Below are 23986 nucleotides of genomic sequence, written 5' to 3'. Positions count from 1 at the left end.
AGACTTGAAACTCTTTAAGACACATGAATTTCTAGACTTCTAGATCCACCTCCAGTTGGATTCTAATAGGCAGCTAAAATTTCAAAACCAAAATGTTAAAAAAATATATAGAATAGATAAAGATTATACTGTATAGCACAGGGAAATATATACAAGATCTTGTGGTAGCTCACAGAGAAAAAACAAATGTGACAATGAATATATATATGTTCATGTATAACTGAAAAATTGTGCTCTATACTGGAATTTGACACAACAATGTAAAATGATTATAAGTCAATAAAAAATGTTTAAAAAAATTAAATAAATAAATAAATAAATAAATAAATAAATAAATAAATAAATAAATAAATAAAAAAAATAAAATTTCAAATCCAAAATCAAACTCCTGATCTTCCTCCAAAATTCTGGTCCACCCATAATCTTCTCCATCTCAGATAATCAAAACTCCATCCCTCTGATTGCTCAGGCCCCAAACCCTGGAGTCATCTTTGATTCCCCTCTTTCTTGTATACCCTATCTCCAAGCCATCAGCAGATCCTTTTAAGCCCATCACAGTATATATCTAGAACCGGACCACTACACACCACCTTCACCACAAACATCTCATCTGTGACATCATCCTCTTTTACCTGGATTATTTTTCTATCTGGTTTCCCTACTTCCATCTTCATCTCCCTAGAGTCCACTCTTAACACAGTAGCCAAAGTGATGCTAAAAGCATCACCAGGAGTCAGATCATATTACTCTCTGCTCCACAACAGCTCCCCATTCTAACTATAGGAAAATCTAAAGTATTTACCAAGCCACATTATTTAAATTGCAAAATCTCCAGAGTCACTCCATATGGTTGTGCAAGATGTTTATTCTACCCAGATGTCTGGTCAAGGGCAATAAAGTGAAGCCTGGAATGTAGCACAGACTCTGCTTGCCAAGCCGTGTCTTGTCTTGGGGCAAGACTCTGTCTGTGCGAGTTCCATACAGGTTGTCAGCCACCCGGTAGTCACCTCGACACGTGTATTCCCCACTCTCTTACTTTGCTTTCTTTTCTCCTTATCTCCTAGCTCCCTTTTACATACCACATCATTTGTTTACTTATTCTGTTTATTATCTGTCCTCACCAACTAAAAGCTGAGTTCATGAGAGCAGTGCTTTTGTCTTTTGTTCACTACCATATTCCCAGCACACAGTAGGCACTCAAAATTGAGTTGCATTTTTCTGTATAAGGTAGTGGAGAAATGCAGTAGTACACAGAAGGGTATGTGGAGCCAAGAGAGGGAAAGGTTTAAGGTGGGAGACAGGAGGGAAATTCACTGTCATACTGTCTTCAGATAAGTGAAATTGATGGGCTCCAGTCCACCATGGAGATATTGGCTGTACAAAGCAAGACAAAACTTCCATCGCAAACACCATAGAGAAGACAAGGATACAGATGCAAGTGTACTGGGAAATATATTGGTAGGAGCTGCGGAAGCTATCTTTTTCCTCTCAAATGTTTGTTTTGAAAGCGTTCCGAGATACAGAAAAGTTAAAAGAATAGTGTAACAGACATCTATCCATTCACCACCAAGCTTCAGCAATTGCGAATGTTCTGTTGTATTTGCTTGATCTGTTTGTCTCTCTACATATATTACATTGAATCAAGTTAATGTTGCAGACCTCATGACATGTCATCTCTACATAAATAATACATTCACATAGTGTTTTCCTCATACCAACTAATAGCCAATCCATATATCCAAGTCTCAGAGACTTTTAAAGGCTGAGGCTTTTATACAAGTACTCAGTCACATTTCACACACTGCAACTGATTATATTCCTCAACTTTTTTTCCCCACTGACTTTGACTTTTTCAAGAGAACGGAACAGCTGTGATGACTTTTTTCCCCATAACGCTATGGCTCAATGTGTAGTATTTCCTATAGATCAGACATTAAGTCAGAGGCTTTTAGTTGAACGTTTTGGGCAAGAACCTGGCATAGAAGATGCTATGTTTTTCATGCGGCATTACAGTAGGAGGTGTGCACTGGCAGACTGTTCTACCGTTATTGGTGCTAAGTTAGATCACGAGGCTACATGGCAAACGCCAGATCTTTTCATTAGATCAAGCTTCGAACCTGGGCAGTCTGACCCCAGGGTCTGTGCCTCTCACCACTTTGCTATACTGCCTCTAGATAAGAGCACAGGGCTCGAGAACCAGCAGCACATGTGTAAGTAGCAAGGCTTGGATTTAAAGCTGGTTGCTCCACCCACTACATGAGGATGGCTTGTCAGCTTCTCGTCTTAAAAAGGGGCCCCTGGAACTTACTGTACCTCCTGGGGAAAGCAAACTCCTCCTTCCTGTGTTCCCTGTTTAATGAGGAAAGACAAATACATGTGTCAAGTTTCCTAGCTGGTACCGAGGACGGGGTTGATTTGCTCCAATAAACTCAGACTCAGATTGTAACTGATTTTTTGGTTTCCATTTTGATTCCTTGTCATTCCCCAAGGTCCATCTTTCTTATGTACAGAAAAATAAGTAAGTAAAAGGGGAAGGTAGTCATCTCTAATCTCTTTGATTCTATAGTAACCTGGGTTCTGAGGAAAGAGAGTTCTAACATTGGGAAGGCAGAAACTTGAGATCAGAATTTTTTGCAGGGCAGTTTAGCCCAGATTACCTGTAGCCCTGTTTGAAAGCAATGAGCTCATCCAGGTAATTTTTTTAGTTACTAAATTTTCAGACTGAGATATATAAAGTGCCTCTCTCTCTGGCAGTCTCCAAAGACCTGATGCAGAATTGTTTTCCTTTCTTGAAGGATTGTGGCAAAAATTAGGGTTAGAAAAACAGACTCACAGACACAGAAAACAAACTATGGTTACCAAAGGGGAAAGGATCGAGGAGGGATAAATTAGGAGTTTGGGATTAACAAATACACGTTACTATAGAGGAAATATTTAAACAACAAGGACCTACTGTATAGTACAGGGAACTGTATTCAATTTTCTGTAATAACATTAAATAGATTCTGAAAAGAAAAAAGTATATATGTATGTATACGTATAACTGAATCACTTTGCGGTACACCTGAAACTAACACTGGAAATCAACTACACGTCAATAAAAAATAAAAAATAATTAAAAATTAGGGTTAGAGCTGCCTGCACTGCTGGATTGGGTCAGAACCACAGTGGGAGGATAGGGAGGTTAGTGGTGAGCAGGATGCTTTCTTTAAAGAGACTTTTCTTCTTGGTTTTTATTCTGTGGGTTTTTTGTTTGTTTATTTTTGTTTTTTGCTTATGAAATTGGGTGAAGGTCAACAGCTTTGCCAATAGCTAGTCCTCATCTGCTGCACAGAATAGAAAATATCAAGTAGCCTCAAATGTTCATGTGCCCAGTTTAACCAGTTTAATACTATAAAATCTAAATCACTACTGGTGGGGAGGGGACAACATGGATTTCTATAACACAACTCTCGAAGTTACTTTGATTTTAATCCCATTTTAAAAATATATAACACTTTGTGAAGCTAGGTGAGGGATCAGGGAATAAAATGCCATGAGAGTCCCAAACGTAGAGGTTAGAAATAACTTCTCTAATGCCCAGAGCAGTGGTTTAGGGAAGTGGATGAACCACATCCAGGCATGACTCCCCACGGCGCTTCGACTGGCTGCACAGTCTTCATTTTCACTCGCATTTAATTCACAAATAATTTTGTGAGTGAAAATGGAGTAAAAATCCCCTTTGCTAGAACATTGCTAGATATTTTTATAATTGACAGAAGAAGCATGTCTTATGACTGTAGTCAATTCACAGAACTAATTAAGCCTTCTTGGTATCTTTGCCTCATTTACTGAGCCCAATGGCCTACTGAAAATATTTACTATCTGATCCGTTACAGAAAGAGTTTGCCAACCCCTGGTGTATACTGTCCCTTCTCTTGACCTAACTTCTGGAATATATATTCTATTTCTGAGATAGAGCTGTTTCAGTAGGTAAAAAGTCTGCACAAATGGGTATTTCTAAATAACTGCTTATTTATGTGTTGATATTCCCTCGTTATTTTCGGCAAATTCACATCTCCCTCCCAAAGATTATCGTGTGAGAAATCACAAAATATTTCACAGAATTAGCAGCCAATTCAAAGCGAGTGCTCTACTGGGATGTTACTGACACGTGTTAAACGTCCTTTTGCATAAGACGTGGGACAAAATGGTGCCCAAGAATGGAGTGGTGAGTCCAGCTCAACGTTAAGTTTTCTCTCCAAACTGGCCCTGAGGCCTCTCAGCATCCAGGAACGGAAGAGCCAAATGCCGGAGTCTCTGCCCTTTCTTCCAGGCCTTGGTAGAAGTCAGTCCATCCACCCTGGGCAGCATGCCTGTCACCTTTGCTCTGCTTCCCGAGTCCTCTGGCGCAGTTCTTGGTCGGTGATGCCGAGGTTTGTCCCTTCCTGTGCTGAACCGGACAGTCCTCCTTCACGTGCATTGCATTCTTTGAATCTTCCTCAAACGTCTTCAGGAGTCCCAGCATCTTCTCATCAGTGACGGGCTCCTGGGGCCACTCCCGCTGCTGTCTGGGCTGCAGTCTTTGAGAGCTCTGAGGCTTTACACACGATACATTCACCTTTCCCTCTGCCTTGAGGTTCTCTTAGGACGGTAGATTTGTACGGACATCTCTCATGTGTTCCCACTGGCATCTCTGCCTGAGTATGAAAGTGCGTGGGACCAGATGGCCGGGAGGCAGCGGCAGGGACAGGAGAACTAGCGTGGGTATGGTACACCCAGCTGGGAGCGGACCAAGTTGCAGACTGAAAGCTATTTTTTTAAATTGGAGTAAAAAACATATAACATAAAATTTACCATCTTAACCATTTTTAAGTATGTGTTTCATAGTGTTCTGTATATTCGTTGTTGTGCAACAGCTCTCTCATTTGTGCAACAGCTCTCTCTCTGTTGTGCAACAGAACTTTCTCATCTTGCAAAACTGAAAAGCTATATTCATTGAACAACTCCCATTTCTCCTCCCCCAGCCCCTGGCGAACACCTTTCTCCTTTCTGTTCCTATGAGTTTAACTTTAGATGCCTCATATACATGGAATCATAGAGCGTTTGTTTTTACAACTGTCTTATTTCACTTAATATAATGTCTTCAAGGTCTGGAAGCCATCTTTTGATAATTTTGATTTTCTCGAATAGAAAACACAGGTCATGAGCAGGGGATGAGAACATGGAAGGAGGTTTAAGCAGAGAGAAGCTCTGAAATTGTATCTAAGACAGCTGGAAAGTAAACAAACTAGGGAAACAGCATAGGATGACCAGAGACCCACATGAGGCCGTGAATTGAAAGTGAAACCTGCTAGCATGGTCCTGTTGTTTTTCCAGGCACATTCTGATACTCGGGTCCATATATCACCTAGGTGTACAATTGAATATGACTAGGGTTGAATTTTGCAAGGTCAACAGAGAGAGATGGTGGGAGTTGATGATACAAGCAAGGGGATCTTTCAACAATGCATTATAGGATCCAAAAGATGGAACAGTGAGGACACGACTGAACAGAAGTGGTGAGATCAGAAGGCTGAATATTCCGGCGGTGTGGGACTGCTGGATTTGCTGCAGCTCTCTCTCACCTGGATTCCTGCTGAAGCCTCCTTACCAGTTTTCTTCTTCTTTCTAATCCGTTCTCCCTCTTGTGGTCAGAAATGATCCCCCCGATGTGAAAATCAGAAGGAATCACTCCTTTCAAATTCCCCAAGGGATTCCCATAGCACTGTGGACAGTGGCTAACTTTTTCATGACTTGAGGTCCTGTGTGTATAACTCAAGCCTCATTCTCCACACTTTTTCAGCATCTCCAACCTCTCCAGCACCTTTAGTGCCAACAGCTAGGACAGTGCCTGGTACATAATAGGTGCTTACTGAGTGTTGCTCTCTGACTGGTTTTGAAAGGTTTGTTGAATTACTGACATATTGATCCTCTAGAGCAACCTTTCAGTTTAGGATTCTAGTCCTTTGATGGGTCCTGGTTAAAAGAAAAAAAATTTAAAAAACTAAAAAGAAGAAGAAGGAGGAGGAGGAAGAGGATGAGGGAGGGAGAGGGGAGGGGGAACAGGAGGAGGAGAAAATAGAGTTTGGTGGCCAAATACATTACTCCGCACCGTGCCCCTCTGAGACAAGGCCTCACAGAAGCCCTCTTGAAACAAATTCTGTTTATTTTTATTTAACAAAGCATGTCTTAACCGTATTTGAGCATGGGGTCCTCTTTTCAAATTGGTGGGAGAATATAAAACACTACTGGGCTCTTTCTGTGCTCCATACAATATGCTCCAATAACAGAGGCAAAACCTTCTATGGGGTATGCATATGTGAAAAGAATTTAAAATCTCTATAAACATATAGAACAGTGTCTCCTGTTTGACCCAACAGCGAAGCCATGGATGGCACATTGTGTTTTCTGCAGGGTGGCGCCGCCTCATCCTTGATCATCAGATGTGCTGTGTCCCTCGCTCCTCCAAAGGCTGTCCCCAGTGAAGCTGTCACTGGTTGCTGTGTCAAAGGCGCAGGAGAGCTGGCTGTGGATTCCAACCCTACCATTGGAAGGGGAACAACTGTGCAGGCAATAAGGAATTATTGTCCATTTCTTGGATTCCAGAAGTGAGAGCTCAACCAGGCAACAGAATTCAAATGAACTTTCTAACCAATAGCAAAGTTTTTGTCTAGTAATTTAGGCAAAGTATAGTGTCCCTAAATAATCATAAATGTATGACATATTTTCTATTTTGAAATCAACTTGGAGAATATTCATTCTTTTTCTATGTACAGATTGCATGCGCGGATTACTAAGGAAGTTTGTTTTACGCTCATTTAGTACCACGTTCGGCACAGTTTGGTTTGACCAGCTGTTGGGTGCTGTCACACCTCCTCCAAGTGGAAAACCGACTCCATTTAAAAAACTAGGTGTGAAAGGAGGAAGTTACACAGCTTCTTTCTCATGAGGAATTTCTCTGACCTAAATCTGCGTCCCTTCACGCTTCTGTCCCTGGGCTGCCCCCAACCCGCTCTGTGTACCCTTCCCTGCCGCTCCCACTCCGGTCTCTCATGCACAGAGAGGTAAGAAAATGGAAAAGAGGCTTAGTGTTTGTTTGTTTTTTTAATCAAAGGCCTGCAAGTTCCAAAATGTCACTGGCTCCATGATACTTTTTTCTCCTCTTTTCACTAAGTCAACAATTTAAACCCTCTTCCACCTCCCCAGCTCTCCCCTTCCTCAAATGCATTTCCCTTATTATCTTTTCTTATAGGTTCTAATTTGAGAACAACTTCTTTTTTTCTATCAAGATCTAACGCAAACCTCGGAAGACACAAGGTTCAGATAAGGGAAGGTTGCGCAGGGCACGGTCTTCTTTGTCCGTGTATCTCACCACCAGCTGGGGTAGCTGTGGGGTGGCCGTGACATCTGCATGGGTGCAAAGCATTCATGTACAGATGCAGTCATGGCCCTAGAGAACCAATCAGGATTGAAGGCAGATTCTACGACTGTCCTTTGTGGTGACAGCTTCTCACCAAAGAGTGTCCGCAAGTTCAGACTCAGGATGGCAAGACCTAAGAGCATCTTCTTCCCACATCCAGGGACAGAACTGGACAGGAATCAATATGGTTTCCAAATGCCCACTCTGAACCGAGTCTACCTATGTGATTCAGGTTAGAGAAAAAGAGGAACAAATGGTAAGAGAAGAAAGGGGTTAAAATGAAAGAAAGAAGACAGAAAGAAAAGAGTACTAATTAAAAGTGTTACTAAAGTACATACTATCATGGATGTCGCAGACCCAGTATAATATTTACAAATAATACTTGTAAACCTGGGAACATATACACAGATGATGTTTAATACAAATTAGTATTAATTTTTTTTTTGAGTTGAGGTGGATCTTGAGAAGAAATATGGAAGGATGGTCCGTTACAAGTTTAGTTTTTTTCCCAAATCAGCCAGTAGTCCAAAGGTAGCATAGAGGAAGCATTTCTGAATCGAAACAGAGACAAGATTTTTATCTGGAAATTTGCATCCCCACCTGCCATTTTAATATGCAAATAGCTCTGCAAAAGCACCCAACCAAAACCTAGTCAGCCAGTATCTCATCAGATGGTTGCAAAAAAAAAAAAAAAAAAAAAAAAAAAAAAGCCTCCAAAAACAGCTGAGTAGGTAAGTTGGGAGGGAAGTTATGTTGAGGAGGAAAACCCTGCCCTCTTCAGAATTTCGTCTTGAGTCAGTCCTAACCAAGCCAACGAAGGCACAGGGAAATTAGCTCTGCTGATCCTCTTGCTGAAGAGCAGTGACTCCTCTGTTGCTCCGATATTTATGATGAAAGCGTAAAGGGCATTGCAAATCAGCTCAAGTGAGAACAGGACAGCCCGGCTGCTGGCTTCTTCCTTTGTCTCCCCTCTAGTGTAAACACCACCCAGGGCTAACGGCTGGAGACTTGTTCATCTGGCCATTTAACCAAGACTTTTTAAAGAAAATTATTTAGATTTTTTTTCTATAAAGTTCCAAAAGTTCTAGTTACATCACAGGCCATTGGAATAAAATGGGGGGTGGGAGTACTTTAAAACAGTGTATACCCTCTCAGAAGCGAGGAATGGGAAAAATTACTGCTGCTGGAAGGGTTGTGTAATACTTACACAAATCTGTAAAATAAACAAAAAAAAATCAAACTTCCTTCTCCTTCAGCTTGTTTTTTCTTCATCCACTGGTGCACAGATATCTTTCTTATCTCAAAGTCTGCTCTCAAAAACGAGGATTTCTCTAGGTTGAAAGTAAAAAGACCTCAAAAGGTGGACCCAGCAAAGCCTGTGTTCGGTGCGAATCTTGACTCTGCTCCTTTTAAACTGAGTCAGCTTGGGCAAGTTGCTTCACTTTGCCCGTCAGCTTCCTCCTTCCTTGGGTCAGGGGGAGGGCAGGGGAGTGATCAAGATAAGGACAGCTAACTCACATTTTATACCGGTGTTCTCTGCACTCGACAAACATTTTGTCTTAGTATGTGCTAAGCGCTTGGGATGCAGGGGTGAACAAGACAGAACTGGTCCTTGAGAAGCTTATGGCCTGATGAACACCTGTGAGTGCCTATTGTATACATACGTCATGCATTTGCTCGGGACTCCCACATACACAGCATCCATTGATCCTCACAACAGGAGTGTTGTCACTCAGGATTCCTGAGCACTCATGACCTTCGCTCTGAATGGTCTGTGGAGTAGCTGTTCTTTCAATAAATATTAACAAAGAGTCTACGAGGTGCCAGGCACTGTGTTGGCACAGGAGATTGAACAGGGAACCTTGTGCTGGATCAACTGGAACTCATCTGATTAACACAATTATTTCCTGAGTTTATTCAAACATCACGTGGAGTGTCTTACAGTGTCTCCTATACAGTGCAAACCATGTTACTCAGCTGTTTGACATTCAGTCTCTGTGCTGTCTAGATTCATTGAAAAGGTGCATAAATACATGTTCCTAAGTGGCTGAAGGGAAGATAACATGTATCTATCAGGTACCTTTCATCTGCCAGGCTCTGGTCCTCCTGTGCTTTTCTTCATTTAGTCTTCACAACAAGGGTATGATGTAGGCATTATCCTGTTTACAGAAGAAGAAACTGATGTTCAGAGGGGTTAAACACGAAGGACTTCTTAACAAGTGTATTTTTGAGGATATAGTCTGAACTGCTGTAATGAAGAGACCAGAAAATATATGACTTCATTAAATAAACTCATGTTTATTTCTCAACAGCCCCAATGTGAGCATTTCAGGTTGTTGGAGCAGCTCTGTTCCATAAAGGGTCCCAGGTTCCCTTTCCATTGCTACTGCCGTCTCCTGCATGGCTAAAGCTGAGTCACCACCATGTACGTGGTCCAACCCATGGGAATGGAAAAGAAAATAGACGGGGCAAGTAGCTTTGTTCTGAAGGAGATGTCCTAGAAATTGTGGAAATCCCTTCTGCTCACATCCTACTATCTGAACTTAGGTGTTTGGCCACACCCACCTGCAAGGGAGGCTGGGAAATGTAGTCTATAGCTGGGCAGCCATGTGCTCTGATGGAATGTAGGATATTTTAGTAAAACGTAAGTTGACAATGAGCATTTAGAGTAGTCAGCAGACTCTGGCATAGCTAGTAGGTGATGAAGCAGGAATTCAAACTTAGACTTGCTTGAATCCAATACCGTGCCACTCTCTTTTAGACACAAGAGCTAAAGAAACCTGCCTCTCCATCCATTTCTCTGCAGTGCAGAATAATAATAATAATAATAATAATAATAATTTTATTATTATAATTTAGGAGCAAGCAATTGGAATCGCAACTTCTCAGAAACATAGGGGCATTGTTTCATCAACTTTTCTTCCTATAGATGCCAATATTTTTTTCCCCCAGTTTTCTTGGAAATATCTCAGACTTGCAGCAGCCTGGCCTTGTGACTCATGTGAACTACTTGTTAAACAAGTTACAGAAGAAAGAAAAAATACAGTCACTTCAAAGAACTGCCATCTCTTTGCCAAATCTGTTAAGAGGAGATCTTTTAAAGATAGGACAGTGCAGCAAACTATAGGTCTGGTTAAAATTGGATAATGCAGGAAGAGTCAATCAGACGGAGTGAAATGGCTTTTTTTTAAATAAAAAGTTTCTTTGTCCCCATCACCCCTACAAACAGGGACCCTTGAAACTATTTCTGAGGATGAAAAAGGAATAAACCGTGTTTTCATTTTCTTGGCAAAGAAAGAAAGAGTGGTTATTTTTGAAAGCAGAGGAACTGTCTTTCTAGTTTAGAACAGAAAAAATGTCATGTCCATTTTGACCTACTGTCTCTACAACATGGCAAGCTTTGTTTGTTTTTATTTTTATTTTTTCATCTTCATAAGTAAATTCAATTCTTGTAATAGAGTGATGTATCGCATCAGTGGATAACTCAAAATCCTAGGTGCCTTTAAGGCTGGCCTTCTCATTGTAAAACATGCACTTTTTCTTTTTTTCCCTCTGCACTTGATGGATAATCACTAAATACAAGGTACTTCTCTGGGCCACAGTCACCACAAAACCTGTTTTCTTCTTTTACTCTTTCTTAGTCCCTGAAATCTTGTCTCCTATCTTTGATCCCATCATTCCATAGTGCGTTCTAAAAGGGAAGTATATTTAATATATTATAATAACCTATGATGATAAAGAATAAGAAAAAGAACACATACATGTATTACCGAATTAATATGCTACACACCAGAAACTAACACAACATTGTATATCAACTATATGTCAATGAAATAAACAAATAAATAGATAAATAGATAAAAGCTTGCTAATGATCTCCTGGTTGGCAAACTCAGCATTTATATACTCCGACCACACTTTGTAGCCTTTGATTGTAACAAACACCTCCTTTCTTTTAGCAGCTCTCATTTTTACAGATACGAATTTCTAAAAAAATTTGCCCTTGACCCTCAGTTCTCTCTCTCCCTCTCCAACGGCCCATTCCTATCCAGGCTCTTCTCTCCCATTGCTTCACCTGCACCCTCTACACTACGGTTTAGGATTGAGCATCTAATTCCTGGACCATGGGGAGGATGGGTTTGCGAACCCATCCCCTGTCTCAGATCTGCTGGCCTCTCCTGCACTCTGCTTCTACCTGAATCCCACACGAATCTCCTTAGAGCGCTACTTTCATTCTATCAATTTCCTGCTCAAGGAATCTTCGATAACTCCCTGATGACAAAGTCCTAATACCTTGTTCTACTTTTTACTTCGCCGTGTGCCAGACATGCTTTTAACTCTAGGGTGAACATACCATTCTCACCCCATGTACAAGTTCATCTTCTTTTTACATCCAAAGCAACCACCGTAGTTCAAACAGCCACCACCTCTTATCAGGATATTACCAGTAACTCCTAACTGGTCTCTCTGGTTCTATTCTTGTCTTCCTACACTGTGTTCTCCACAGCCGAGTGATCTTTTAAGAAGTGAAAGGCTTCTGCAATAGCTAGCCTCCAATGAATCACGTCTCTCAGAAGAACCACCCAGCTGCTGAGCCAGGTCAACGCCCAGAATTGTGAAGGATAATAAAACTGTTACTGTTTTAACATGCTAAGTTTTGAGGTGCTTGTTATATAGCAATGGTTATCTGCAACACTTACAATTAAATTCAGCTCCTCCTCACAGCAGCCTGTGAAGTTGTCCAGGATCAGGCTCCTGCCCCCATCTTGGATCTCAGATTCTATTCTGCTCACCATGATCCACCATATTGGCTTGTATCTGTCCCTCATACATGCGGCGTTAGCACGTCCACCAGGACCTCTGCCCGGAATGTGTCCACATGCCCAGAAAGCCTTCCCAGACAGCCCATTCTTGTCCTACCCTCCACTGCTCCTTCCTTGTCCTACCCTCCACTCCACTCTCTATCATGCCTTTTTTTTTTTTTTTTTTTGGTTTCAAAGAAAGTATCACTTTCTGAAAAATATCTATTTATTTACTTGCTTATCGTCTATCTTTCCTTCTCACTTCCTCTAGAACATAAGCTCCAAGAGGGCAGGTACTACGTCTGTCTTGTCAACCAGATGGAGATTTCCCAACGAAGTCATGAGGTTTATGCTCAGAGACCCTCACTTGTATGCACCTCTTCAAAAGCCCTATCTTTAATTTTACTTTTACTTTCAAAACCAAAAGATATTTATTTTTCCAGTTTAATTGAGACAAAATTGACCTAGAACACTATATAAGGTTAAGGCGTACAGCACAATGATGTGACTTATATCATGAAATGACTATCAAAACAAGTTTAGTGAACATCCATCATCTCATATAGATACAAAATTAAAGAAACAGGAACAATTTTTTTCCTTGTGACGAGAATTTTAGGATTTACTCTCTGAACAACTTTCATATACAGCATACAGCCATGTTAATTATATGTATCAGGTTGTACATTACATTGCTGGTCCTTATGTATCTTACTACTTTAAGTTCGTCCCTTTTGACTGCCTTCATCCAATTCCCCCTCCCCACAACCTGTCCCCGCCACCTCTGGGAACCACAAATCTGATCTCTTTTTCTACCTGTTTTTTTTTTTTTTAAGCATTTTTTATTGATTTATAATCATTTTACAATGTTGTGTCAAATTCCAGTGTTTAGCACAACTTTTCAGTCATTCATGGACATATACACACTCATTGTCACATTTTTTTCTCTGTTAGTTATCATAACATTTTGTGTATATTTCCCTGTGCTATACAGTATAATCTTGTTTATCTATTCTACAATTTTGAAATCCCAGTCTATCCCTTCCCACCCTCCACCCCCCTGGTAACCACAAGTCTGTATTCTCTGTCTGTGAGTCTATTTCTGTCCTGTATTTACTCTTTGTTTTTGTTTGTATCACCTCACACCAGTCAGAATGGCCATCATTCAAAAATCCACAAATGACAAATGCTGGAGAGGCTGTGGAGAAAGGGGAACCCTCCTACACTGCTGGTGGGAATGCAGTTTGGTGCAGCCACTATGGAAAACAGTGTGGAGATTCCTCAAAAGACTAGGAATAGACTTACCATATGACCCAGGAATCCCACTCCTGGGCTTGTATCCAGAAGGAAATCTACTTCAGGATGACACCTGCACCCCAATGTTCATAGCAGCACTATTTACAATAGCCAAAACATGGAAACAGCCTAAATGTCCATCAACAGGTGACTGGATAAAGAAGATGTGGTATATTTATACAATGGAATACTACTCAGCCATAAAAACCGACAACATAATGCCATTTGCAGCAACATGGATGCTCCTGGAGAATGTCATTCTAAGTGAAGTAAGCCAGAAAGAGAGAGAAAAATACCATATGAGATCGCTCATATGTGGAATCTAAAAAAACAAAAACAAACAAACAAAAACAAAGTGTTTGTTTTTGAAGTAGAAATGCCTACAACATTAGTTCCTGTTTCACAACAGAGTGATTTTAATATTTCTATACATTTCAAAGTGATCACCGTGATAAATCTAGTTACTGTCACCAGACAAATATATTGCATAGTTACCGACTGTAGTCCCCACACTGTGCATTCCAAACTTGCGACTCATTTATTTTGAAGCTAGAAGCTTGTACCTCTTGATCTCCCTCACCTATTTTCCTGGTCTTGGGAGCTCAAAGTGGGGCTCAGACCCCTCACTCTTCAGGGAGAATCTCTATAATTGTAATTATCCTCCCCCAATTTGTGGGTGACCCAATCAGGGACTTGGATCTTGACTATAACATGACTTTGCCCTTCCTACTCGTCTTGTTGTGGTTCCTTCTTTGTATCTTTAGTCATAGAAGATCTTTTCTGCTAGCCTTCTGGTCTTTCTCATCAAAAATTGTTCTGTAAATAGTTGTAATTTTGTTGTGCCTGTGAGATGAGATAAGCTCAGAGTTTCCCTACTCTACCATCTTGGCCACTCTCTGCCTATATTTAATTTTGTATTTGTAATTTTGTACCTTTTTTCTTAAAGAGGGCTCTTCAAATTGTTTGACCTTCAGGCCCCACACAATCTGGCCCCACCTTTGCTAATTACTGTATTCCTGGGGCCTGGAACGGTGCCTAGCACATAACACTCGATAAAGGTCTACTAATGAATGAATGACGTCTGGCATTTTGTAGGAATTCTGAATGTGTCTTCCCATTCCAGGGAGGGAATTTCTGTTCCTCTTACATCCGTTCTGTAGTTTGCTTCCACGTTAAACTTCTTAAAATAACACCTCCATCCCATCACTTCCCTATCCTAGAAATCTTCAACAACTCGCACACGAATGGAGAATAAAGTTCAGACCTCAGCCTGCCATTCAAGGCCTGTGACAACTTGCTTTTCCACTCTTATCTCCTACTTTTTGTCTTCATGAACACCCAACACAGACAGACAGATTTTTTATCACTCCATGAGCATCCTTACTCCTTCCACACCACAAACCTTCACATTAGCTGTTTACATCATCTGGAGATCAACTTCCCTTTAGTCTTGGTCATCTAGGACTCTTATTCCTACTTTAAGACCCTTCTCCACGAAATATTCCCAGGTACCGGCAGAGCCAGTGTTCTCTCTCTTTTCTGAATCCTGGCCAGTAACCATTCTGTCACTCAGAATTGCCTTTTATTACTAGCTATCTTCTATTGTCTCTGGTTCTATCTACCCATTTGGAGTATTCAGGCACTCTACCCAGGGATCATATTCTCATTGGAGCCATCCCCAGTTTAGAAGCCCCAGTGGAGACTGAAGAGGCCCTGGGGAGGAATTTGGAGCCAAATAGGAAGAAATAACAGAATTTGACAGCTTCCCTGGAACCAAATAAAATCACCAGAAATGGGAACAGAAAAGAAATAAAGTCATGTAAGAATGGCAATATAATCCTTAATGTAAGTTCCTAAATGATGAATTCTTCATGGCAGCTCTATACCCATAGCAGTTCTTGAAAAGAACTTAGAATTGGCTGCAAGATTGTACCTCCAAAAGGTCTTACAGCATAGCAGCCGGTAATGTGGTGACCGTGGTGGTGGTGATGACAAAGGCAAAGCTTCTGCTCTTTAAGATGGGTGAGACATTGGTATTGTTTAGTGGGGTCCCTTCCTGCATGAGTAGAATATACTCTGTTACTGCTTTCTATGTTAGACACCAAAGGAAACAATGTTTTTCCAAAGGAAAGTATAATCTATATTTCATTTTTTTTTAATGGCTACATTTTTCCCAAAGGCATAATGGAAGAGTCTTCTTCGAACAATATATATCTGGAAGAGGAAGTACTTTTAAGAAATAAGGAAGAGCTTTTGTTTCCTGCCAGCATCAGGCTTTTTTGTCTTCTTTTGTGTGTGTTTCAGTGGTGGGCAAAACAAGAGTACTTTAGTAGAAGTTAAAATTACAGCCTTAAAAAAAATCTACTCAAATACTGTATTTTATTTCCAATTGTATAGAGTCATTTCCAATTGTGCTTAATCTTTTCCAGGCTTCTTATTGCTTTCTCTTCCAGTTTCCACTGTGAAATGATATTTTTAGTCTCTTTTGCCCTCTGTTGAATTACCCTGGTAATAACAGTAACTGGCAAAATGCTAGTTCTCTAGCATGTAGGGGAAGACATAAATATTTGATCTCAGATCAGTGGTGTGTGTAATTGTTGCTATAGAGAAAATCTTAGATTGCTGTCCAAATCTGGAGGCCTATTAAAATTTGATTTCTGGGTCTTCTTCATATATATAAAGGTCAGAACATCTCATCGCACGTAAGTTAACCCTTTCCTGGTCCTATGGCAAACAAAATACTGTCTCTACAGTTAGAGAACAGGAGGAAATACGACTCAAGCACAGGAACCATATTTAGATATTAGATGGTAATTCCTTCAATGAACTCTAAAAAATTCAAGAAAGAAATACCAAGGGAAACTGTAGGTTGTCTTCTCTAGATATAATTATAGACTCTTATTTGCATATTTTTCTGTTATTCATATTGCTAATTTCTACAAAGTCACAGAAAAGCAAAATAAAAGAAAAAATAGATATGAAGGCAATTCTATATTAGCTTGCCTTTATGAACACTTTAAAAAATTGAGTCGATACTAAAAAACTGGAGAACAATTGTTTCCTATCAAGTAAATACTGTTTACATATTGCACTTACAAAATTCCATCTTAAAAAGAAAGCGTAAACCAAACGTTCTTAGGGTAAAAATGGCAGAAGTATGATATATGAAGTTTTTCCTCCTAATGCTTACAATCACAATTGTAAGTGGGATTTGGCTACTGGTTGACTCATCTCATTATATCCAGATGAATGAAAGACTAAAGAAGTAGGTAATCCTGAAGCTTAATTTTGTACATTAGTTTCTAAGTCTCTCAGCTGTACCCAAAGCTGTTATGGTAACACGATTAACTGATCTACCTTCTACCTCGTCTGTGTTCCCTCTTTTCCCTTTGATAGGGTGGATGTCCATCCCAAAAGGATAAAAAGTTCAGCGGAGTATAAATACAGGTGAGCTAGGAGGGCTAGCTAGACATACATAGCTTCCCCAAGATAAGTCAAGATGGACCAAAAGGGACATCTAAGAAGAAATCTAATGAGATTTTTAGGAATCTGAGATTCTCCTGGTGGCATGTGTCATCCAAAACATTTCCCTATTAGGATTTAAGATAGGAGAGCCCCAAACTACTAGTCTAAGAAACTAGAGTCAAACAATCTAAAATTCCAGGGAGGGAGGGTATAGCTCAGTGGGAAGAGAGCATGCTTAGCACGCAGGAGGGAGGTCCTGGGTTCAGTCTCAATGCCTCCATTACAAACAAAACAAAGAAGAAAAATAAATAAAACTCCAACATTGGATGTGCCACTTTATTGCTGTGTGATCTTAAGCAAGTTTTTTTTTTCACCCTCTAAGTCTCAATTTTCTCATCTGTATAATGAGAAAGACAAAATTTCACAGAGTTGTTCTGAAGATTAAATGAGATAATGTCTGTAAAATCCTAGGGGAAGACCTGGCCGAATAGACTTTTGATTAATATTAGTTATTATTAGCATCATCACACGATTGTGATTCTCAACCTTGTCTTTATTACTTTTAGCATTAATAATAAAGGTAATAGCAGTAAACTTAACAGTTAAGTACACTAACTTTCCCTAGGCATTTGCTGGGAAAGAAAGCGATGAGGAAGTCTGACTTCTGTGCATGCTCCCTCCCAACTCAATACTGTGTTTGAGGCTGTGACCCCAAAACAGGGTCCACAAGATTCCTTCGCAACCTCCAGGGACACCATCTGGTCCTAAAACTCCTGCACATTTTCTAAGCAGGGTTCAGAGCTGTTCAGGCAATTGATCAGCCAGGAGCCATGGAAGCCTTGAGCTGTCAGAGGAGCAGTTCTTTGTTTTGTTTCAGATATGCACAGTCCCGGTTTGGGCCAAGAAACAGAATGAGAAACCTATTGGACTTTGAAATTTTTTTCACTTGGAAAATGGTCACAAAACCCTGGGTCTCAAGAGTCAGACAGGATGAGCTTAGTTTTGTCAACACATATGCATAATTCTGAAGTAACAAGTAGCAATTTGTTTCAAATATAAACATGTATAAATTGGAAATGAGGTTTTTTTTTCCTTTTCTTGTTGAGGGGTACCAGCCATCCACATTCAATTACCATTGCCTTTTTTTTTTTTTTTTCTTTGCGGAAAGGGGAAGGAGCTGTGTGGAAATAAACTGTCTACTCCATGAAACAGTAGCTTCTCTTTCAGATGCTCTTTGTGGGTGATACATCCAGGTAAGGAAGGGGACCCTGAATTTGGAAGAGATAACCTCTAAGAACAAAGGAACTGTTACTAACATGTATCGGGGAGCCTTGGAAAGTCTGAGCTAGCTGACCAGGGTTGACTCCCTGGAAAAGTTGACACTTTATCAATTACACTGTAATCTGTCTGAAGAAAGACTAAGTTATAAAGGGAAGTGAAGAAGGCTGAAAATCAAGGAGGCTAAAATCATCAATTCTTTTTCTTTTTCTCAAGAGATAAAAATGGAATCTGAAAAACCAGTGTGAACTAATATTAACTAGAATATCACAGGCATGTTTCTGAGGAGGTGGGATGATATCCCAAGCTTTTATGATTTGAACCACATCTCTTCCTCAATGTTACTCCTTCCTTCCTTCCTCCTTCTCGTTCCTTCCTTCTTTTTTAAAATTTAGCTAATACCTATTGAATGGCTGCTACATGAGAAATACTGCACTAAGCACCTTGGTCACAAAAATGAGACACCATCCCCAGCCAGCTTCAATATCACGGTAACAAGGAAAGAATGCACACTTTTCACTGCCACCTAATTAATTAGGATTTTGATTTACACGTCAGTCTGGGATGATTTGTTTAACGTGAGCCCCCAAGAAACTGATTATCTAGATACTTGGACCAAATTGAGCTTCAGAACCCAGCAAGCTGAGAACCAAACCTGGTCCCTGAAGATGCACTGAGGCGCTGTGACCTAGGGCGCTGCCTCTGGGTGCTCAGCGGGCATCTGTTTCTGAAAACTCTAGCGTGCTCTCATTAATTTCAGCAGGAGGGAGTTCTTCAGCCCATCCATACAGACACCTTTGTTGAAAAACAGGAAAAAATGGACATTGATTTTGTTTTTGTTTTTGTTTTTAATGGCAGTACCTGTCGACCTGCCCCTCGTGGTATGTATGTGTAACTCTAGGAACGTAAAGTAGCAGGCAGAAGGTGCTAGAAGCAGAGACGAATGTCAGGAGAATATTTCAAATTACAGAAGTTGGCATTAAGAAGCAGTGGATATAGTCCAACAGCTAAAGAAATTATAATTAAAACAATGATTTCACAGCATCAATCATGCTCTTTACATCCTCAAATTCAAAAATTCATCCTATAGTATTTTTATTATTTTATATCCCAAAATTACCCAAGGCACGGATCTAAATCTAACCATGTGATTATAAACGTCTTGAAAAGCCATGAAGTCCTTCACAAATTATTCATTTACTCAAGATTAAGTGTTACACCGGCTATTCTGTTCTCTAATAAATCCTATTATTGATTATTTGTACAAACGATTTACATATTTGACTACATTTTGAGCTTGCTGCTTATTAAATCCTAAGCTCTTAAAAGATGAGGTTAAAAAATGGCTTGGAATAATATATTTTACATGAATTAAATGTTTCAAAAACAACTGTAAAAGAAGCCAATCCAACTGCATCTACGTAAAATTGCTAAATTGAGTTCCATCTATGTGATTCAAAATTGTCCTCTCTTTTATTTTGCAACTTTTACCTGGTAGTTAGGAATCATTTGGTTTCCTTAATTACTCTGACCCTATGGTGGGAATAGGAATAAGACAGGACAAACACACCCTGACACACTTCTGCAGAAAGCTCACCTTGGACTTTGAAATGCATGCCAAACAGGTCCCCAAGGCTTTCTTGTTCTGGCCTCTCTTTCTCCCTGGCAGAATTCTGGAACTGATCAATAGAGGTTTCTCTCTGAAGGCCATGGCTCAAGTTGAAAAAGACTTCAACCAGGGGTAGATACCTATATCCTTTGCACCTAACGAATGCATGTTCATTAATTTTAAAAAAAGTTTGCTTTTCTCATTGTAATTCATTCCAATGACAATAGTAATAACCAATACCACTGTTAAAAAGATTAGCTATGTCAACCGAGTAATCAGCATGTATATCTTAAATACTTGACTTGTTATAAATCCACCTCGTTATGGAACACAGTAAATCATTACATGTATTAGGCTCATTAAGGTCACAAAGATTTTACAAAGAAAACAGGCAAGGACGTGCTTAAAATAGCTAAAATTGGGAAGTACTCCCTATGTGGTGAGCACTATGTCAAATGCTGTTAACTCATTTAATCTTTCTAAAATATAACCATTTGTTGTTGTTGTTGGGGGGGAGGTAATTAGGTTTATTTATTTATTTACTTTTTTCTTTTTAATGGACGGACTGGGGATTGAACCCAGGACCTCATGCATGCTAAGCACACACTCTCCCACTGAGCTCTACCCTACCCCCCAACTCACTGAATCTCAATGACAGGTTTGGAACACAGATATTACTATTCTCCCCATTTTAGAGACGAAGAAAGTGGAATCACAGAGAGATGAAGTGATTTTCCCATAGCAGCTCACAGCACCAAGCTCTGAACCCAGGCCGTCTGGCTCCAGTGCCAGAACCCCTTCACCATTCAGCTGCGCCACCGCTCGGTGACACCACCGCGTCACCGGTACTAAGTCAGAAGAGAAACCAGGGATTGTTTGTTTGGGTTCTTTTTGAGACACATGACCCCTGTTTTCCCAGGCCTGTGGGAAACACTAATGTCACAAAACAGCACTGGTGGGCGGAGTCTATATCACACCAAGAACAGAAAGGGGGCTTGCCCGTCAGACTTCAAATGTTCTGGTCCCACCAAGACGGTCTATGGGAGACAGAAGGGTCATATCTGGCTGCTGGTCAACAGTTGTCGCCCTGCAACCATCTGATTGTTGTTTGCTTTTCGTGTGAACCCGCCCAAAGGGAGAGAAGGCTGTGATCACAGAGATATGAGTGCTCTGACCCCTGAGACAGTCGTGTCTCCTTACAAATTAACAAACTGATATTTATCTGCACGTGCCCCACAGATAAAATTGGCCACATCACATCCCCCATTATATGTAAGGGGAAGCAGCATGCCCTGGCTGTGCTCCGAGTCCCTCCCTGTCCCTACCCTCCCACTGATCTTGGACCCACACACTGTGTCTTAGAATGGAGCCTCCCTGGGCGGCTCCATCTTTTCTCAAACACATAGACCTGGGGTGACCCACTTCTGGGTTCCCAGCCCACATCTCCTAGCACTTCAAGCCCTCTAAGTGGGTCACAGCCTCAACAAAACCCTAAAACGGTAACAGTAGATCTGCCAGAATCCTGGCATGGCTATGACGAGGACACCGAAGAGTCTGGATGACAATCAAGGGGCAGCGATGAGCTGGGGATGAGCAGGACCAAGCCCACTGCTCCCGATTCCAGTTCTGTGCTGCCTCCTAGTGGTCTAACCCTAACAGCCCTACTTCAAAGACAGAGGACAGAAATGTTCTTCTGTCCCTCAGAAGAAGAAACAGAAGAAACTGATTCACAGGAGTTGAATCCGAAAGAAATCTTCTTGCACCTATCTTACACTAGTTTTCAAACCAGTCCTTCCAAGTATTTTTAGGAATGACGACGCTATAGAGAATCCTTTTCATTTAACTAAAATGGCATGATTGCTTTACAGATAAATTTAAAAGGTCCATTGGAGGATTATTTGGTGCTTTAAAAGGTGGGAAAAAAAGCATACTATCTTTTGAAATACAGTGTAGTACGTGCCACTGGCAAATTATTTTTGAAGGACACCCCAGAATTTTAGCATTCTGCCTTTCTATATGGTATTGTTTGTAAACTTTATTGACCTTCCAGCCTGTGAGAAGGACTCAAATATTGGCAATATAAAACTGCAAACTAAAAACAGTGTTTCTCTTTAAAATATTTCAAAGGCATGGACTGCACTTGGTGTACATTCTTTTCAGTCTCTTCTGACATGTTCCTAATAATACACATGGATGCAAATATCATGTGACAATATGTCGAGTGGAATTGCCACTTTCAATCTGCAGCTCTAGAGATAATTGTCCAAAATTTCACATATATAAATCCCCATATATATATAATATATATACACATATGCTCACACGTATATACATATGCATGTATATATAATTATATATTAATTACTATATTCTACTACATATTACAAAGTTATGTGAAGGGAGAGGCAGGCATTCTGCTCAAAAGCAGACCCACAGATTGTGTAGGATTCGAGTTAAAACCCTGAGTGTAACCTTTCCAAATTCACAAGCCAAGAACAAAACATCAATGTCCTATTTCTTCAGTTTATCCTGAGAGAGGGAGGGTTCTGGTCACTTAAATTAACTTTGCAAAATCTAAGTTTAAATCAAGTTTCACAAAGCACCTGCTACAGCAACAAATGTGAACCCCAGAGGGAAACGGCGGTTCTGTGAACGCCAATTCTTGATTGCAATCTCAATATGGTCTGGGGATCAACTGTTCTTCACAACAGGTGCAACAGATGGTGTCACTCTCCAGCACTCCCCCAGATCTCTTGTTCTGCCCTTTCATCAGTGGGCAAAGAAGCCACCACTCAGTTTGGTGAATTGTGTTCATCTCAGAGGGCAGAGGGCTTTGGTTTTGGCTTCCTCTCCAATGGCCTGGTGTTTCACGGTGAAGAGACCGGAAACTGTCAGGTCATGCTGCTGTCTCTAGGCCAGGAGAAAAAGGAACAGCTCAGCCTGAGGCCTGGGATCTGCTGAGACGTGCTGGTTGTGGTGGTTTTCGTTTCATAAATTCATCGAAATAGGATTTCCTCTGCTTTGGAAATAATGGTGTCGATCGTAGAGGAGAAGAGATATTCTACCTATTAAGTCGTGGCGATGTTTGCAGGATGCTCTGACCAAACTCTGCTAAAGGCAGGAATGCCAAAAATATATAATGAAGGGACTCCAATTTAGCACAATAGATGAATCCAGTCACACGTCTGAATAATCAAAATCATCTAGGAAAAGAAAAATGAGTGGAGGCTTAGAAACAGGGTTTATTTAAAAAGTGAGAATTTAGAATCCCTGATTTTTTTTAATTGAAATACAGTTGATTTACAATGTTGTGTTAGTATCAGGTGTACAACAAACCAATTCAGTTTAATATGTATATATAAAAATGTATGTGTATATATTCTTCTCAGATTCTTTTCCAATATATGTTATTAGGATATTAAACATTGTTCTCTGTGCTATACAGTAGGTCCTTGTTGTTTATATATTTTATATATAGTTGTTTGTATCTGTTAATTCCAAACTCCTAACTCCCTCCCCTTCTTTCCACTTTGGTAACCACAGTCTATTTCTAGTTTGTAAATAAGTTCATTTGTATCTTTTTTTTTAAGATTCCACATAAAAGTGACATCTGATATTTGTCTTTCTCTGTCTGACTTACTTCACTTAGTATGATCATCTCTAGGTCCATCTATGTTGCTGCAAATGGTATTATTTCATTCTTTTTTATGGCTGAGTAATATAGAATCCCAGATTTTAAGTCTGAACAGTGACTTAAACTACTCCGAAGACATGAATTGTTTTGATAATGTCAAAGATGTAGGCAGTCACCTATTTCACACATCCATTACTTATACATTAGAGCAGGGAGGCTTCGAGATGTAAATGACATAAGGAAAATCTTTCTTACCATAAACAGTATTATACTTCATTGATTTACCAAAGGAAAAGGCAGTGCAGGGACACAGCACAGAGTTTTAGCAGAGGTAAAATGCCCAATGAGGTCACGGGAATCCCTAATACAACTTGCCTCATAGATGTCAAATAGCTTTGCCCTAAGTGCTCTCAGTAATAAGAAAATCACCATCTCAAAGGGCAAGTCATTCCGTTTTCAAA

The 23986-nt window shown here is 40.2% G+C and overlaps 1 protein-coding gene across 1 annotated transcript in view; it reads right to left on the bottom strand.

The window, feature by feature from the left end:
• Positions 1-23986, bottom strand: part of ANO6 (anoctamin 6) — a 278097-nt gene that overhangs the window by 194094 nt on the left and 60017 nt on the right. The window contains exon 4 of the mRNA XM_064491795.1: positions 9522-9600. Coding sequence (XP_064347865.1) covers positions 9522-9528 — 7 coding nt within the window. The 5' untranslated portion in view covers positions 9529-9600. The remainder of the gene's footprint in view (positions 1-9521; positions 9601-23986) is intronic.

The sequence above is a fragment of the Camelus dromedarius genome, chromosome 11 (genome assembly GCF_036321535.1).
Source record: "Camelus dromedarius isolate mCamDro1 chromosome 11, mCamDro1.pat, whole genome shotgun sequence".
Classification (NCBI taxonomy): domain Eukaryota; kingdom Metazoa; phylum Chordata; class Mammalia; order Artiodactyla; family Camelidae; genus Camelus; species Camelus dromedarius.
Note: the sequence above shows the minus strand (reverse complement) of the source record. Positions and strands in the feature narration are given on the sequence as shown.